The sequence below is a fragment of the Carcharhinus amblyrhynchos genome, chromosome 11 (genome assembly GCF_965287045.1).
Source record: "Carcharhinus amblyrhynchos chromosome 11, sCarAmb.v2.hapA, whole genome shotgun sequence".
Lineage (NCBI taxonomy): Eukaryota > Metazoa > Chordata > Chondrichthyes > Carcharhiniformes > Carcharhinidae > Carcharhinus > Carcharhinus amblyrhynchos.
In genome coordinates, this window is record NC_137334.1 from 87,425,636 (window position 1) to 87,445,156 (window position 19,521).

At 42.4% G+C, this 19,521-nt stretch overlaps 1 protein-coding gene across 8 annotated transcripts in view; it reads right to left on the minus strand.

The window, feature by feature from the left end:
• Nucleotides 1-19,521, minus strand: part of bin1a (bridging integrator 1a) — a 125,572-nt gene that overhangs the window by 68,465 nt on the left and 37,586 nt on the right. For all 8 annotated transcript variants that reach the window (XM_080199500.1, XM_080199503.1, XM_080199502.1 and 5 more), the window contains exon 2: nt 3,247-3,327. In XM_080199500.1, coding sequence (XP_080055626.1) covers nt 3,247-3,327 — 81 coding nt within the window. The remainder of the gene's footprint in view (nt 1-3,246; nt 3,328-19,521) is intronic.

Sequence of the window (19,521 nt, forward strand, 5' to 3'; positions counted from 1 at the left end):
GAATTATCATTACAACCTAGAGCAGTTTACAGCCATTGCAGTAGTTCTTGCTGTCACTGTTGTAATGTATGAAACATAGCAGTCAATTTGCAAACAGCAATGTAATAATCACCAGATAATTTGTTTTGTGATGTTGATTCATGGATAAGTATTGGGCAGGACACTAGGAATAACTTCTGTGCTGTGCTTTGAAATATTGTAATCAACATCTTGTAAACAAAATTGTAATCTAAATATTGTAAACGACATCTTCGCTGGAGCCTTCAGCGTGTCATCAAAGGCGACGAACATCTCGCCAAAGCCATCCCCGTATCCCCACTTCTTGCCTTCAAACAACTGCACAACCTCAAACAGACATCTGTCCACAGCAAACTACTTCAGGAAACAGTGACCATGACACCACACAACCCTGCCACAGCAAGTATACTCCCAACTGTCCAGGCCCCAAGCTCTGGAATTTCCTCCCTAGACCTCTCCACTTTCCTTCTTTAAAATTCTCCTTCGGGGGAGGAAACAACAGGCTTTTCATCAACTGTCCCGATAATATGAGTGGTTCGGAATTGTTCAAGTACTCCCATTGTGTGACGTAACTTGGACATATTGCGACACTAAAAACAGCACACAAACAAAACACAGCTCACAGAAAAGCATTTCAACTGAAATTAACAATGTTCAACTAATTTCAGAATAGATTTAAATTAATGAATTTCCTTCCATTTGCAAACACTGATACCTGATGAGCAGTGTTAAGAATGATTGAATCAGTATGGTTTTGTTTTTGCACTGCTGGACTGCAATGCAAGGAGAGCAGGCCCCAAACAACTCACAATGTTTGCCAGATCAGATCTACAAGAGTGACTCAATTGCAACTGGGGAGGTTCTCCCAAGGCTGCTGAAGAAGCAATCTACAGAAGAGCATCAAAATCCAGGAGAGACGGTACAGCTCAAAAATGATTTATAAATCAAGGATAAAACTGCTATTAAGTTTTTTTAAATTCTAGGATAGCAAAGGAAAAAGTACTAAAAGCTAGAATTACTCCTTTAGACTTTTTGGGATTCCCATGAAATAGCATTGCATTTGGACAAAAGTATGGTTTTTATTTCTCCATTTACTAAAACAGCCCCACATTCAACTCAGCACAGAAGAACCCATTCAGCCCATCACGCTATGCTAGCTTCAAATTAGCCTACTGACAAAATTTTACAATCACAGGTCATTTATGCCACTGAGCCATTAGAAGATCCAAACTTCCCAAGATGATGTCTTGGATTCTGACTATTTCTCTCTCCAGATACTGCCAGACTTGAGTTTTTTCAGCAAGTTATCAAGTCCATGGTGTGCTGTTTCGTTAATTTTCTGATGAGCACTGTATGTGTGCGTGGGTAGTAACAGATGGGAAAGCTAACCATTCTGTACCAGCAATAACAGTGCATGAATCAAATGCACTAATGCCAGTCTGCTCCTCGCAACGTCAAGCTCTGGAATTTCTAACATTTTCCTGACACCTAGGCGAATGTTCTCAACACGTGACTTGAAACGAGATGCTGTTAGAAGGTACTATGGATTTTAAACCAAGCAGTGCCGGGCTGGTTGAACACTACCCCTCTGTACAGCAGTGTCTTAAATTTGAGTTCCATTGTTCAGCTTATGCAATGCAATTCAACTGATGCAGAACAAAAAAAAAATCAGAGAGAGGGAGTGAAATTCTCTCCTCCAGTGGAGTGTTCAGAACAAGACGGATATACAGATTTAGAAGTAGGCTGTCAAAAGCGACATCAGGACACGTGTATATTTCCTCAAAAAGCTATTGTGGTCAGATGTCAGGTCACTCAACCATTTCAAGAGTTGGCTAGGAACGGATAGATGTCATTAACTTACAGATGAGTCATGATCTTATTGAATAGATTCAAGGGGTTTGAATGGCACCTTCCATACTCAGTCATGGGATTAAAATGAAAATGTTCACCTATTCATTGTTGCTGCCCACAGTCAGTTGTGCAAGCATCGATATTATCAGCTTGAGTCAGACACAGGATATTCAATTATTGACATTCCTGCCCATTATGGTACAATGCTGACCAACATCCATTTTCTCCTGGACAGACAGTACATTATACACAGAAGTCCCATTTCCAATTGTGATTCTTTCAAACCACAATACACTGGGAAATCAGCCACTTCCCCAAATAGATTTACAGAAGAACTGAGTAAATACCTCAGCCAACTTGCAGGGTGCCAAATCCACTGCAATGAACAACTTTCATCGCAGGCATAATACCAATCAGCAGTATCCGCTCAGGTGGGCAGAAAGATCAATAGCAGTGCTGCTCAGGTGTCACATGACTTACCAAGTCAATAGTTCTCATGACCTTCAGACAGCAAGGATAGAGAAAAGGCTCAGATGAGACAGTAAGAATTGTTTCCTGTATTCACCTCCCTTCAGCATGCTACTTCAGGCCATTTTTATTAACTGAATTGGCAAGCTCAATTTGCAGCACTCTTGCCTCAGCGTCAGTGGGATTTGGGTTGAAGTTTCACTCCAGAATGAAATAACCATCTAGGCTGACACTTTAGTGCAGTGCTGGAACCTCAAGAGGTGCCAGTCTTTGTCGAAACAAAATACCCTACAACATTATTCAAGATGTTTTTCCTGAGCATCTTGGTCAAAATCTATTTCTCAAGAACCACTGAAATGGATTGCTGTTTGTGGGAGCTTATGATGTGGTTCTCTCCAAAACCTCAAATACTTCTTTGGCCATAAAGCACTTTGGGATTTGTTGCAATTCAATTAAATATAGAAAAAAAAGAAAATCAAAGGGAAGGAGTGAAATTCCTGAGGATGCAAAAGACTTCATTCTTTTTCCATCTCTAATCAACCATGGCCCCACATCTTTAATTGTTGGGCTCAAATCAGTAGCTGTGCTGATCAAGTCAGAAGGTGGTTTGAGTCACATTCCAAGATTGGACCACAAATCAACGCCGACACTCCAATCTAATACAGAGGGAGTGCTGCACTGTCAGGGGTGCCCTTCAAATAAAATGTCAAAGGACCCATCATCCCTCGAAGAGACACAAAAAATCCCAGTGCAGTATTTGGAAGAGCAACAAGGAAGTTATTGCCAGTATGCTGGAGGATGTTTATGTCTTCACATCACAAAGGAGACTGTCATTTGTGGGAGTTTGCTGCCCAGTTTCCTACAAGTCATAAGAGGTGCTATACAAATGCTTTAAATTGAAGCACTTACCAGCTGTCTGTTGAAGTTCTGCACACACTGTTCAAATTGTTCATCTTTTGTCTCATCTGCTTTGCCTAGTTTCTGGAGGACCTGCAAGAATTAAGGAGATTATAATGAAAACCAGCATGACAACAGACTCGTTCTTTTGGGGTGCGATATACAGAAAAGCAATGGATAACAAAGAGCATACATATTAGGAACGGGAGTACGCTATTCTGCCCCTCAAGCCTGCTTTGCCATTCAGTAAGGTCATAGGTGATCAGATTGTGACTGAAATGTCACTTCCTATTCATTATCATGCATAATCTAATCACTTAACGTAGAAACATTTAATTAGCAGTATTCAGTTTTTGCAATGAAAACTATTAGCATTTCCAGCTTGTATTGACCTCTTTACTATTTTAAATGCACTATGTGAAATTATTGTTGAAAACAAAATATTAGCATTACAGGGTCACCAGTCACATGACAACTTGTCACGCTAGGTGCCCAAAAATGTGGTAAAAGCTAATTCAGTACTTTCAGCTACATGTATAATTTCTGAGATTAAGAATTTATAGCAACGGAGTCAATCATTCAGGCCATAATATACCAGCTAAAGTAATTACCCAGCTATTCCCACTTTCCAATTCTTGGTCTATATTTCCAACATATAGATCCTGCTCCAGGGCCTTGCAGGTTACCCCTCCTTTGGCAGTCCCTCAGTGTCAAGGCTAACTTGCTTCCACTCCAGGGAGATGGGTTATGTGGTGGTGAATAGTCCAAATCAGGAGCTGCAGCCTCTGCCATAGGCTTGTTAGATGGTGTTTGATGGGGTGGACAGGTAGGTAGCTCTGGATTCTGTGCTCTCTCTGCTGGTTACAGCTTGCCCGATGCTATCGGCTCACGGATTCTCCGGCAGTTTGTACGTTCTAAGGCAAGCGACTTCCGTGTGTCAAAAGGGAGGCTTTGAGCATCCTTGTAGCATTTTCTCTGTCCTCCTAGTGATCACTTGCCATTGCGGAACTGAGAAAACCATTTGTGCAGACAACCGCCCACCTCAGCTGAATGAGCATATCAGTGCCTCTATACTGGGTACGCCGGCCTGGGAGGGGAGACTCATATTGGTACACCTATCCTGCCAGTGGATTTACAGGATTTTGCAGAAGCAGATTGTTGGTCTCTCCAGAGATTTCAAGGGTCTGCTCCACATTGTCCATGTTTCTGATGCATACAAGAGAGCAGGGACCACAGCTGCACTGTAGATCACTAACTTGGTACTGGGTTTGAAGTCTTGGCCATTGAACACTGATCATCAAGGAGTCCGAAGACTGCACTGGCACGTTGGAATTGATGCTGGATTTAATCGGTGTCTGCTCAATACACAGGCTCCTGAGCTATGGGAAATTATCCACATTGTCATGGGGAATTTGAAAAGGTTGTTCCACAATCCCTCACGGTTAAAGTCAAAGGTCTTTGCTCGATCAAAGGCAGCTATGTACAGAGTATTGCTGTTTCTTGTATTTCTCACAGTCTGAAGATTACGCCCATTGTGCCTCTTGATTGGCGGAAGCAGTTGAGGAGGATTCACTCAAAGACCTTTCCCATGGCAGAGAGTAAGGAAATCCCTTTAATTTTCGCAGTCAGACCTGTCTCCTTTCTGCAGGATGGATCCTCAGGTATGTTCCCTTCTTCCAGACAAAGGGTGGTGAATGCCTCTCCACTGCATTTTAATACTTCAGTGGCATTCCATCTGTGCCAGAAGCCTTATTTTCTAAACGTTGGATGGCTTTTTCAACCTTGTGGCAAGCTAGGGTTGTGTTGAGATGGTGGCAGGCTAGTGTGTTGCGGGATGGCATCAAGGGCATTTGTGAAGGCTGTGTCTTGTTTGAGAAGTCCTCCAAGTGCTCTCCAGCAGGATTTGACTGCCTCTCTGATCAATGCTTCTAAGTTCTGGGACCATAGAATTGTGCTGAAGCCATGCATGTGACTGCCAGCGGGTTGCTGAGTCTCTTGCACTCTTTCCACCCACCATCTGTCCTTTAGGTCACAGATTCTTTGTTGCACTTTGGCCTTCAGTTGCCCATAGGCCTGGTGCCCTGCAGTTTTGCTGAAACTGCCACTTCAGGAATGTCTTGCAGTCAAGATCCTAAATTGATAGTTCTCATCAAACCAGCCTACTCTGGAGCTCAGATGTCTTTTCGCAGGTGCTGATGATGATGGCCTTTTACAGCGGACCAGGCACTGTAGGTGCTCTGCAGCGGCTCGTTGTTTGTCAGCAGATGTGAGGCACCAAATGAGCAGCTCTTTCTTCTCAGGGTCTGAGAGTCCAGTGACATTGAGTCTGCGGCAGGGTTTTTTCTGTCTCGACCGGTTTGAGGCCAGGGTGAGGGAAATGGTAGAGCTACTACACTCAAGGTATTTATCCAAGTGCTTTGAGTGTTTTGCCACCACCACCATTTCTGATATTGAGCTCCAGTCCGCCACAGAAATCTCAATTCTCCGAATCCTCCTGCCAATTACTTTATGCCTTGTGGTTATTGATTTTTCCGCCAACAAAAGTAGGCCTTTTCTATCTACTATCCAGACCCCTCAGCCTCCTCTGTTCCAAAGAGAGCAAACCAAGCCTATCTAATCTTTGATCGTAGATAAAATTCTCTATTCCTAGCAAATCCTCATAAATCTTCTCTGTACAATCACATCCTTCCTGTAATGTGGTCACCAGACTATACGCAGTCCTGTAGCTGCAGTATAAATGTTTTATACAGTTTTGAGCATAACAACCTCATGATCTAAACCTTGACTTAGAAGGAAACAACCTGCAGGGTATTGCTTAAAAAAAAGTTGGCATAGCCAAATGGCCTCCTCCATGCAGTAAGATTCTGACTTTCAGTAAATGTCAAGACATCACATATTTAGACGCAGTGCATCAGCACAAAGGCAGCAACGCTGCTAAGTGCAAACTCAAGGTGCTACTACAAACAGCAGGCTTTTCAAATTCACTGTCTGCATTTTCCACATGCAAGAAGCTTCCAAGAAGCTATTGCTAACATTGCAGGCACTCACTCAAGATAGAGAGTGCAAGTAAATCTCAACCCTTTTTTCACCCAATACAGTCTACATTCAAACATCTTTCAGACAACGGTGCTGACAATTCAATGACTAAGAAAATTAAAGACAACCGCGATAAGGACAAAATTAATTCTCACTCAGGAGAAGCATGGACTAACAAGGGAAGGCAGCACAGATCCAAAGGTTAATCATGTCTGACAAACCTGACTAGTTCCTTGAGGAGGAGTTAATGAAGCCAGTGCAGTAGATGATGGACTGACATTCAAGTCAAGTGCCACACAATGAGTAAATAATTGGCTAAAGGATAGATAGCAGATAATAGTTCTACACGGTTTCCCACCCCCTCCACCCCCACCTTAAGAAGAATGCTGTGGGAGGGTTCCGTTGGGATTCACAATTAGGAGCATAGGAACAAACACAGGCCATTTAGTACCTCAAACAGGTTCTGCCACTCAAATGGAGGATATGACCTAAGTCAGCTAAAGTTACTAAAGGGAATGAACAAACAAAAATCAGTCTCAAGTTTTAAAAATTAATTGATACAGCATCAACAGCCATTTCTGGAGGAATGTTCCAAACTTCTACCATCGTTTTTTGCACATTTCCCAATGTCTCTCCTAAAATGGCTAGCTCTTTTTTTTTGAATGCTTATGCTCGAGTCCGAGCCTCCCCAACCAGCATAAATTGCTTTCCCTCCCAACCCATCCCGCCAGGTCACTCCTTAAATCTTCTACATTCCGGGGAATACAATTCTAGCTGGTGTAACCTCCCGTCTGCTTAACACAAATGACAGGCACGACTCTACTAAATCTTCATAGGTTCATCAGATTCAGGAGCAGAATTAGGCCATTCGGCCCACCGAGTCTGCTTTCCATTCGATCATGGCTGATATGCTCCTGATCCCCATTTTTCTGCCTTCTCCCCATAACCCCTCAACCCATTACCAATTAAAAATCTGTCTAAATTCTCCTTAAATTTACTCACTATCTCAGCATCCGCCGCACTTTGGGGTAGCAAATCCCAAATTCACAACTCTTAGGGAGAAGCAGTTTCTCCTCAACTCTGTTTCAAATTTGCTAACCCTCATCCGAAGATTATGACCTCTTGCCCTAGAATGCCCACAAAGGAAGCATCCGCTCCACATCTTCTTTATCCATATTTTTCATCATCATATATACCTCAATTTGATCTCACCTCAATCATTTAAATTCCAGAGAGTATATGCCTAAACTAAATCTATACACTTATTTTTCCTTAAAGCGTGGTGCACTGTGAGCAAGTGTGATGTCATTTGTATAACCAAAGCACTATGATACTCTCGCTTCCTAGAAAGAAAAGGAAAGAGCTGCATTTCATTAGTGCTTTTTGATTATATTTTAATACTAGCTTATGACATTTTAATGGTGTACCTGTAAGCCCCACTCCCAAAACATGCCCCCCCTGCCCCACTCCCCACAAAAATGTCTCTTTGGGCCCAAGTCTAAATTTTTAAGTTTATTTATTAGTGTAAGTAGGCTTACATTAATACTGTAATGAAGTTGCTGTGAAAATCCCTTAGCAGCCACATTCCAGTACCTGTTTGGGTATGCGGAGGGAGAATTTAGCATGGCCAATGCAACTAACCAGCACATCATCTTTCGGACTGTGGGAGGAAATCCACACAAAGGAGAACATGCAGACTCAAGCCAGGAACTGAACCTGGATCCCTGGCACTGTAAGGCAGCAGTGCTAACCACTGTGCCACCCGTGGACATCCAACGTTTCTAATTTCTTTTCCAATTAATGATCATGTTCTATCCTTTTTAGAGCCAAAGTGGATGACATCACATTTAACAGAATTGCTCTGTCAATTTAGTAATGTTACATTCCCATTTACAATGCCACCCATCTTTGGGCCATCTGCAGATTTAGACACTCAGTGATCTCAAAGTCATTAATGAATACAACGAATAGTTTAAGGCCCCAACATGGTCCTTGGTGCGACACCACTAATCACATCCTTCCAGCTGAAGTGCCTGTCCACTTATACTTACACTGCTTCCACTCAAGCCAATTCCCTAACCATTTTGGCATTATTGCTTGGACATAGTATAAGGAGCACAATTCAAGTTTGCGGATAATGCAAAAAACCTAAAAAGTGAACAGGATAATGACATTCAGGAGGAAACCAAGTATGAAGCTGTGTTAGTAGGAATATGGAAGGACAGTATAATCTAAAATGTGCCACTTTGATTACAGGATGAATTTTCACATATCCCTGAACCTGATGTCCCAAGGTGATAAAGTTGGTTAAGACAACTATGGGATACTTGTAATTAGGGGCAATGACTGCAAAAAGAATGAGCTCAGCATAAACCTTTACAAATCTCTGGGTAGAAATCTCAACTGTAGGAAGTACTCAGTTGGGTACAGTACTAAAGTGCAGGACAAGCGAGAGATGGGAGAAGCTAGATTTGTTCTGCCTGGATAGTGTTATTCAAAAGTGGATGCATTTTGATAAAGCAAGCAAGCATAAATTGTTTCACCTGGTAAGTGGGTAAATAACCAGGTCATAGATGTAAAATAATTAGGGGGTATTCATAGAGCATTAAGATCTGGAAAGTACTCTTGGAAAGAATAAAGCATTCCAAAAGGGAATGTTAAAAGGCAATTGGATACGTACTGAAGAGAACTAATTTGCAGGATTATAGAGAAAAGCTGGAGGTTGGGACTAATTCAACAGAACTGGCATTGATATGATGGGTCAAACTATGACCCATGTAGTATGAGGAATATATATGCTTCATCCAATGGACACTGGCACACTGAAGACTATTAAATCCAACCAAAGAGGTTAGTTTAACAGTGCTGAGTTCTAGGATCACAAAAAGTGCAGAATGAACAGCAGAGGCTTTAGGGGTGGTGGTTAAAATGCAATTTTTAAACCATGATGCCACCTAGCAAAGGCACAAATTTTATTTCCATTAAATAGGCCCCGGTATTGTTGGGTAAGCTAGTTCTTATACAAGTAGACCAATCAGCCATGTCAGGTGGGCGAATTCCCCACCAGGGTTTCAATCAGGACATTCTCCCAGTGTCCTGGCCCATATTTAGCCCTCATAACTTCAGGAAGCTGATGTGAAAAAGGGGTTGTATTATGGAAGTTGTTCATATACTAGAAGTACAGAAATATGTACATGATTCAATAGAGATTTCTTCCACACAAACATTTTTTTAAATTTTATTTATCAATCACAAGTAGGCTTACATTAACACTGCAAAGTTACTGTGAAAATCTCCTAGTTGTCACACTCCAGCAGTGTTCAGGTACACTGAGGGAGAATTTAGCATGGTCAATGCACCTAACCAGCATGTCTTTCAGACTGTGGGAGGAAACGCACGCAGACATGGGGAGAATGTGCAAACCCCACACAGGCAGTGAACCCTAGCCGCGAATCAAACCCAGGTCAATAGTACTGTGAGCCACCTTGCCACCATGAAATAAAAGATTTGGAGTTTTGTAGTCAGCCGCTATCTGGGTTCGGGTCCCTGCAGTTAAATTTGTTTGTTCAGTTTTCCCTCCAATGCCTCATGTTCAGTGAGCAGATTAAACATGTCACAAGGGATGACCCTTAAATCTTGCACAGTTCCCAGATCTGCACAAAAATTATGCTTGCTGCAAAATAACACTAACAAAAGCAAAGATTAATAATGCAGCTTTTGCCACAGAACATGCTCAAAGCTTAAAGTGCCCCCTGAATACCAGCAAAATAATCTCAGCTTGATGACTCAATGGAAACACCCACTATCCTGTGCAGCATTGAGTCATTCAAAACAGCAAGGTCAATGCTTCAATCTCAGTCTTACAGCACTTAAAAGGGGGAGTATTAAAACAAACCAGGGCTGTATTCCCAGAATAACCCAAATCTAAGATAATAAAAGCAAACAGGGTAGAGAAACAATTTCCAAGGGTCATCAAGGGCTAGGGCACGGCCCAAAAATTAAAATCAACGCCTTCACTAATGAAATTGGAGGTGCATCTCCCATAGAGGTTTGCTATTCATCCAAATATAGCAATTAATATTGATTGAATTTTAAAGTTAACAATCAAAGATGAATAGATTGTTATCCCAGCATATTAAGTGACACAGGGCAACGGTTAGATTGCAGATCTGCTGCAGGCCACAGCTGGAATACTGTGTACAGTTCTGATCACCCTATTATAGAAAGGATGTTATTAAACTAGAAAGAGTGCAAAAAAGATTTACTCTGATGCTACTGGGACTTAACAGTTTGAATTATAAGGAGGTTGGATAGACTGGGACTTTTTTCCTGGAGCATAGATCAGCTAGATAGTCAATACCTTTTCTCAAAGGTAAGGGAGTCTAAAACTAGAGGGCACAGGTTTAAAGGTGAGAGGAGAGAAATTCAAAAGGGTCCAGAGGGGTAATTTTTTTCAGAGGGTGGTGAGTGTCTGGAACAAGTTGCCAGAAGCAGCAGTAGAGGCAGGTACAATTTTGTCTTTTAAAAAAGCATTTAGATAATTACATAGGTAAGATGGATAAAGAGGTACACGGGCCAAATGCAGGCAATTGGAACTAGCTTAGTGGCTTAAAAATATGGACAAGTTGGGCCAAAGGGCCTGCTTCCATGCTGTAAACCTCTACCTATGAGATCAGCCACAACTTCGTTGAGTAGCAGTAAGAGGCTCAAGGAGCTGAAATGGCCATCTTCCTTCTGACCATTACCCAATTCCACAACTCTCAGCAGCCCTGCAAAATTCTCCTTTTCATGTTATGATTCCAAATTCCTTGGGAATTACTATTGAATCTGGCTCCACCACTCAGGTGGCGATGATATAAAAACAATCCCTGCCCCCCCGCCCCCATCGCCACACCCTCGCACCTTCTTCCCCAGTTTTTCCAGCAATTCTTGTATCCTCTGCCAGTGGAAACAAGTAAATCCCCACAGATTTGAGCATAAATATTAAGGTTTGACACTCCAGTGCCGTACTAAGGGAATGTTGCACTCAGGTGCATCTTTTGAAGAGATATTAAACCGAGGCCGAATCTAACCTCAGGTTAAGTTTATTTATTAGTGTCACAAGTAGGCTTACATTAACACTGCAATGAAGTTACTGTGGAAATCCCCTAGTCGCCATAATCCGGCACTGTTGGGTACACAGAATTTGGCATAGCCAATTCACTTAACTAGCAGGTCTTTCAGACTGTGGGAGGAAACCCACATGGACAGGACAATGTGCAGGCTCTGCACAGACAGTGACCCAAGCCAGCAATCAAACCCAGGCCCCTGGCGCTGAGAGACAAGCAGTGCTAACCACTGTTCCACCACATAGATGTAAAGGCAATGGTAGTAATCTTAGAGACCTAGGGTAATGCTTGGGAACCTGGCTTCAAATCCCACCATGGTAGATGGCAAAATTTAAATTCAGTAAAAGTCTGGATTTAAAAGTCAAATGATGACCATGAATTCACAGTTTACTGATGACCACGAATCTTCTGTTGACTGTGGTAAAAAACCACCCGGTTCACTAACGTCCTTTAGGGATGGAAATCTGCCACCCTTATTTGGTCTGGCCTACATGGCTCCAGACCCACAGCAATGTGGTTGACTCTTAAATGCCCTCTGGAGTTGAGGGCAGTCTGGAATGGGTAATAAATGCTGGTCCAACCAGCATCACCCACATCTCATGAAAGAATTAAAATCCCAAAGTGCTATTTCTAAGAGGGGCAGGAGTTAGAGTATCCAGGCCAATTATTTAATCCCCCTGCAAAAATTTTAAATAGTATTGTGATAGCCCTTCGTCAGTAGATATAGTTACAAGTAGTTGTTTCCGCTTGAATCTACAAACTTTCTCAAAGCAAGCCTCCTTCACCAGGAAGTTTGACCCCTCAGTTAAACTTCCAGAGAAAATTATTTGAGAACAGAAGACAAAACATCTTAGCCAATAGTGTGGGTGTAATCCAGGAGCTTTCAAATTTGTATGGCTTAATTGCTGTGTTTACCAGACAAGAGAACAGAACCAAATATTCAAAACTATAAAATTTGGATATTATCCAATTCTCTTTGCTCAAGAGGGGGACACAAGATCAATGCAAGGTAATAGGTTTGATCCGTTCAGTTTTATAATTGATCATGTCATCCAATATTATTACCAAGTCAAACAGCTTTAAAAAAAGGATAAACCAAATAAAATTCAGTCTTAATTCACAACATACAAATACTCCTAGATACCAAGGGGAAAGAACATGAACATGGAGTTAGCTCCTGAAGCCTGCTGCACCATTTAACTAAATCATGGCTGATTGGAACTCCACTTTCTACTGCTCCCTGTAAAGTGAAAGAGGGAGTCTTAACAATGCATTAGTTTTGCTAATGAAATGAGCCCACCTTCTGCAACCAACCAACGCCCCCCCCAGCATTTTGGTCAACATAGCTCTACCTTAATCCTGAGCCCAGAGGGCTGTCTCAGGCCAAAATACCATCTCCTCCAAAGGATCAGCACATCATTACCATGTTCAAGATTTTGTCCTACAACAATGAAGGCATTGTGTAGGTGGAGGAGGGGTGAGTTGGAGTGGTGGATGGAAGCTACTCAAGCTACAAAGGGCTGTAGGACACTCCAAAGTCTTCTTTCAAAATTAATGGCATAATGCAGATTGATATATACTGTACATCTTTCATTGAAGGCATTAAATTTGAAGAACTGGTTTATATGATGACTCAATTGATGGCCAACTGTCAAAAGCTATTCTTAGCATTTGCGCTGTGCAAGCTGCAGCATCTTTTCAGCTTTAACATCTTACCCATCAGGTTCAGTGCCAGGCCACAATAACTCCTCCAAGCTGTTGGAAAGAGATTGAGGAATGCACAAATGCAAAACCATGTCACCCCACACTATTTTTCCCAGCTATCTGCAGCTGGTAATCCAATTCATTCCAGCAACCACTGTAAAAATAGAAAAAAAACAAATCAGAGTAGGCCACACAGCTACTCAAGCCTACTCTGCCATTCAAAATCATACTCCTGTCCTCTCCCCATCGATACTTTTAGTGGTCTACAAATCTACTTCTTCTTTAAATATATTCAATGACTTGGACTCCACAGCCTTCTTGGTAGAGAATTTCATAGATTCACCACTGAGTGAAGTTTATCCTCACGTCAATCTAGAAACTTGTTCTAAATCCACCCCCACACCCCCTCCTCCATTTCACATTCAGGGAAGCATCCCAGTATCCCAATCCCATGTGCTTTAATTTTGCACACATGCATGACTTTGTCAGAAGATTTCTGAAAGTCCAAATATATCATATCCATTGGTTCTCCTTTATCTATTCTAGTAGTTACATCCTCAAAAAGTCTTCAGAAGGTCTGTGGATTTCCCTTTCATAAATCCACTTTGACTTTGGCTCATCCTATTGATATCATCAAGCTCAGTAAGGGCTGGGACTAATGACAACCCTGGAGGAAAGGCCCTCATTTTTTTTTAAAAGGCACCATCTCTTGTGAAGATATGGGCAGTGGGGGGAGCCGAAGGGGAAGTGTGGCTTGGCTGCTTTCCAATATAAATGAGGTTTGAGTGGTGAGCAGGAAGTAATAGCGTGGGATCTAATCCTTACCCAAACACCCAGTTACACTTTCCATTCCCACTGGATAACATTTTGGGAATTAACAATTAGCCAATTGTGCTGCCACCTATAGAATCCCTGTAGAGGTCATTTAGCCCAGTGAGTTTGCACCAACTAAGTACCTTACCCAAGCCCTCTTCCCCACCCTATGCCCATAACACCACATATTTACCATGGCTAATCCATCTGACCTAAATATCTTGGGACACTAAGAAGCAATTTAACATGGCAATCCATCTAACCTGCACACCTTTGTACTGTGCGAGGAGCACCTAGAGAAAATCCATGTAGACATGGGGAGAACAGTCACCCCAAGACCAGAACTGAACCCAGGTTACAGTGATAGGGAGTTAAGATTTTCATACAAACCTAAATTTGTAGTTTTGGTTTGTAGGTTTGGGGGGCGCGGCGGAGGTGTGTACTTGATGTGGCATTTCTGTACATGTACTGCACTAGCCTCGTCCTTCCAAACTGTGATGAATTTGGGATAAGGAGTTGCTACAGTGCATCTTATAAATGGCGTACACTGCAGCCACGGTGCCCAAGTTTAAGTTAAACAGCAAGACAAAGCAGTCCATTGGATCAGCCACTTACTTGTGTGGTTTCCATCAAGGCAAATAGAGAGCCTTTCATCACACTCCTGAATTGTGCCCAGTTGTGGAACTGTACAGGACCACGCAAGTTCAGCTAACTGAATAGCTTGAGAACTAATCCTTGATTCTCACTGGCTTTCAGATTGTGCTTTGTAACGACCAGTACACATTGTCAATGCTCAACAGAAGAAGAGGCCAAGAGATATTTACAAGTACCCAACCCATACAAGAGCTATATCAGAAACCCCTCAAGTGTGAAAGGGGGAATAATCCGAAGCCTCATGTCAAATTGGCCAATCTTATTCAAGTGATATAATTAAACTTGATAATGCTAGCGTGTGGGTGGGAAACCCAGAGCATCTTTGGTTGGTGGCCTCACTGATAAAGATGCCAGGTGTGTCTCCAGTAGCAGGTGAAAGTTGATCCAAAACATGACACCCGAACCCATTTAATCCAGAAAATACAAGCATTAGCTATCATGAATGCAAATACTGAATTCCTTACTTGGCAACCAAGCAAGAATCATGATGAGTCAACAGCATCACCCCAGAGGTACAAGTGCAAATAAGGGGTAAGGCAATCTTGCACCCAAACTGTGGCACTTCATGCATTGTAAGCAACACAGGCTTAGCAAGGCTGAACATCACTCTTGACTGGAACAAGCGTGCCCTGGCAAGAACGTTTTTTTTTCTGCGACTCTCCCCATTTAAAACTATAAAAAACACCAGAATAGAGTTACCAATCCTGGGCATCACACTTCAGGAAGGATATCAAGGCGTTGGGGAGGATGTAGAAGAGATTTAATTGGAATGCCAATGAAGGGTTTCAGTTAAATGAGGATAGGAGAGAAGCTGGGATTGTTCTCCTTTGAATACAGAAGGTTAGTTAGCATTTTCAAATTTGTGTTTTTGTAAGAAGAGGAGCTTCCCACCATCAAGAGCACCGCTAACCTGAGGTCACAGATTTAAAGTTATTGGCAAAACAAAATCAGAAAAACTGTTCCACGTAGTTTTATGGCAATCTAGAAAGGAACTGCTTTAAAAAGAGCCTTGGAAGGAAATTTGATAACTTTAAAGGTAATCTATGGAGTTTAGAAGGCTGAGGGGGGATCTTATAGAGACATAAGGTAATAAAGGGGATAGATAGGGTAGAGGTAGAGAGATCCTTCCCGCTCAGAAAGGAAAGCAGAACTAGAGGGCACAGCCTCAAAATAAGGGGCGGGGAGCAGTTTAGATCAGAGTTGAGGAGGAACTTCTTCACTCAAAGGGTGGAGAGTCTCTGGAATTCTCTGCTCATTGAAGTGGTGGAGGCTGCCTCGCTGAATATATTTAAGTCACGGGTAGATAGGTTTCTGATAGACAAAGGAATTAAGGGTTATGGGGAGAAAGCGGGAAAGTGGAACTGATCCACTTTAGACCAGCCATCATCTTGTTGAATGGCGGGGCAGGCTCGAAGGGTTAGATGGCCTACTCCTGCTCCTATTTCTTATGTTCTTATGTTCTTATCCAAAGGCAGGTCTTCTGTACATTTCAAAGTGTCTGCGTGATTTTATCCTTCTCTTCAATTAGGAGGCTCCAGTTTCCAATTTCCAGTTGTCTCTTTCCATCTCTTGATCTACATCTTCTAACATTCCCTTAATCATCTCTCGTTAGTTAGTTCTCACCGCTCAGAATGTGGGCCGTCCCCCCTTGCCTTTGATATTCACCAATAATTTTTCCTTACTGTCCAGAGAACACTCATTGCTCAAACTGTCCTGTTCCATCGTTCTCCAAATTATACTTCAGAATTTTCTAGCCTTTGAATGCCTACTTTTCTAAAAGATCCATGTTTCAGTCACATTGTATTTGACACTGAAAATCATAATCTTGGTAATTCTTTTAAATCTCTATTCATTCATTTTCTTGAGAAACTCTTACATTAGGAGAATGAACTTTTTGTCATTGATATCCTAGCACTGCCTTTATGGCAGTAGTAAGAAGTCTCATAACATTGACAGTAATGATCTTCTGACAAAAGCACCTCCTAGGTACTTCAAGGGTGTTACTGGTTCCACTTATCTGGATCTGTGTTTTCCCAGATATCTGAGAACATTGATGGGCTATGAGGAAAGAGGATGCAATTGGACAAGTTTTTCAAAACTGCCAGCATAGATAGCTGAACAAATGATTTCTGTTGCAAGATTGTATGCACCAATTATAAAACTAGTTTTACAGCACGGTGGCACAGTGGTTAGCGCTGCTGCCTCATAGTGCCAGGGATCTGAGTTCGATTGCCGGCTTGGGTCACTGTCTGTGCGGAGTCTGCACATGCTCCGTGTCTGCGTGGGTCTCCTCTGGGTGCTCCAGTTTCCTCCTACAGTCTGAAAAGATGCACTGGTTAGGTGCACTGGCCATGCCAAATTCTCCCTCAGTATAGATGTTCAAGTGTGTCGACTAGGTGGTTTGCACAGCAACATCGTGGCTACCTACTTGTGACATGAGTGATGACTACAGTAGCATTGGGTGAAGAGGCAATGCAAAGGTAGGGCACAGATTGGAGCATTTAAACTAACAGGTTTGCATGTTGCAAGTGCGTAGAATTAGGCACAAATGATCAAACTCACTCAGGTAGGTCACAATATAAACAGTGAAGTGCAACCTGCAAAAAAGGTCTCATTAATACAGTAATGAGGGCCCTGATAAGAGGGCAATGCAGATCTCAACCTAGTCAAATTCAGTTCTTTTGCTGTAATAATTTGACAAGCTGCAGAAGCTTTTCAATTACTGCAGAGGTACACCTACGTTTGCTCCATCACTGCATCTGTTCTAGGAGTGATTTTACACATTATATATACACAAGCTGTTCAGTTCAACAAGTCTGTGTCCATGCTGCTTTCTATCTGGACCACTAATCATACAGTCTCCCACTTGTTTGTCATAAATTTTTAAAGTTCAATTATTTAAATCATTCAATTCCTTCTTAAAATAATTAATGGACACTGCGTCATGAACTTTGCAGCATAGAATTCCACATTTTATGCATTATGAAATAGTACTTTCAATGTCCCTCATTAATTTCCTTGATCAAGCCAATGACCAAACATGGTTTGTACACGTTCATGGTCACCATTGGGTCACTCCTCAATCCCTTTCAGCTTAGAGTGAAAATCCTTTTTGTGACTGTGATCTGCTCACCCAGCAACATCTCAACCCTGGTGGAACATATTTTGATATTTCATCCGTGGCGCCCCAGTTCATATGGTCAGTCCAAAAAAAGCAGGTGGTGATCTGTGGGTGCACAGCCAAATGGATAAAGGTGTCTGACTTCAGAATACATCGTGCTGCTGTGAAGTTGCAGGTTCGAGTCCTGCCACGGTTGTTGGCGACGACAAGGCAAGGCCCAACAGTGAGGTCACTAGATAATAAGCAAAAGGCAAAAAGGATGGCTGATTTCCTCTTTGCTAACCTATGGACCGCTGAAGCCAATTGCAATTGTCCAACCCATCATTGGCTTTATCTTGGAGTCATCTAGTATACAGATTGAGAACAAAAGTGCATAGATTTAGATAATTAGTTCAAAAAAATAATAGGTTAGTTGGGATGCTTGAAGGAAATCGGAATAGAATGGGCACATGGAATGAAGAATGACAGAACGCCAGAAACAAGCCATTTGAACCAGCTGGTTTACCAGTGTTAATGCTCCACATGAATCACTCCCCACCCTACTTTATATCCTTCCCTTCCCCTCATGTGTTGATCTAGCATACTCTGCTTACAGTGAGGATACAAACCTTAGTTATACAACGGGAATTAATAGATGAAAATAAATTGGGTAAAATAGGACCAATATAGAGGCTTTAATTACAGGAGTGTAACAAAATGGTCAACGGGCCTCAATGCCACGTTCAATGTCAGATGAAATGCAAACATAAACAGCATTATACAGGAGATCAAATAAAACAAAGCTTAAAGGCTGATGGAAAAGGAATTATGTTCACACTATTGATTCAAAACTCCACACAAATAGCCATGACTAATCCACCTGACCTACACATCTTTTACACAAGGGGCAATTTAGCATGGCCAATCCACCCAACCTGCATATCGTTGGATTATAAGAAACCCAAGTACCCAGCGGAAACTCATGAGTTTCGTGCAAACTCCACATAGTCACCCAAGGCTGGAATCGAACAGGTCCCCGGCATTGCCAAGAAGTAGTGCTAACCATTGTGCCGCCTTTGAGCTTGCGTATACACAAATTAGCTACCGTATTTCCTGTGCTGCAGTGGATACAATTGAAAGGTAGTTCATAGAATTCCTACAGTATAGAAGGAGCCCGTTCAGCCCATCAAGTCTGCACTGACCACAATCCTACCCAGGCCCTATCCCTGTAAGCCCACCTATTTATCCTGCAAAACCCCCCACACTAAGGGGCAATCGAGCATTGCCAATCAACCTAACCGGCACATCTGGATAGGATAGAGGTGGAGAGACTCTTCCCGCTCAGAAAGAATAATAGGACTAGGGGGCACAGCCTCAAGATAGAGGGGGGGCGGTTTAGAACAGAGTTGAGGAGGAACTTCTTCACTCAAAGGGTGGTGAATCTCTGGAATTCTCTGCCCATTGAAGTGGTGGAGGCTACCTCGCTAAATATTTTTAAGACGCGGGTTGATGGGTTTTTGATAAGAGAGGGGATTAAGGGTTATGGGGAGAGGGCGGGAATGTGGAACTGAGCCACGACAGATCAGCCATGATCTTATTGAATGGCGGGGCAGGCTCGAAGGGCTAGATGGCCTACTCCTGCTCCTATTTCTTATGTTCTTATGTTCTTAGGAGAGTGGGGGGAAACCGGTGCACCCGGAGGAAACCCACATAGACACAGGTAGAATGTGCAAACTCTATACAGGCAGTGACCCGAGGCTGGAATTGAACACAGTTCCTCGTGCAGTGAGGCAATAGTCTTAATCACTGTTGCGCCCCATTTGGCATTTTGGAACAACCTGATGAAAGCTGTGACGTAAATGCATTTTTTCG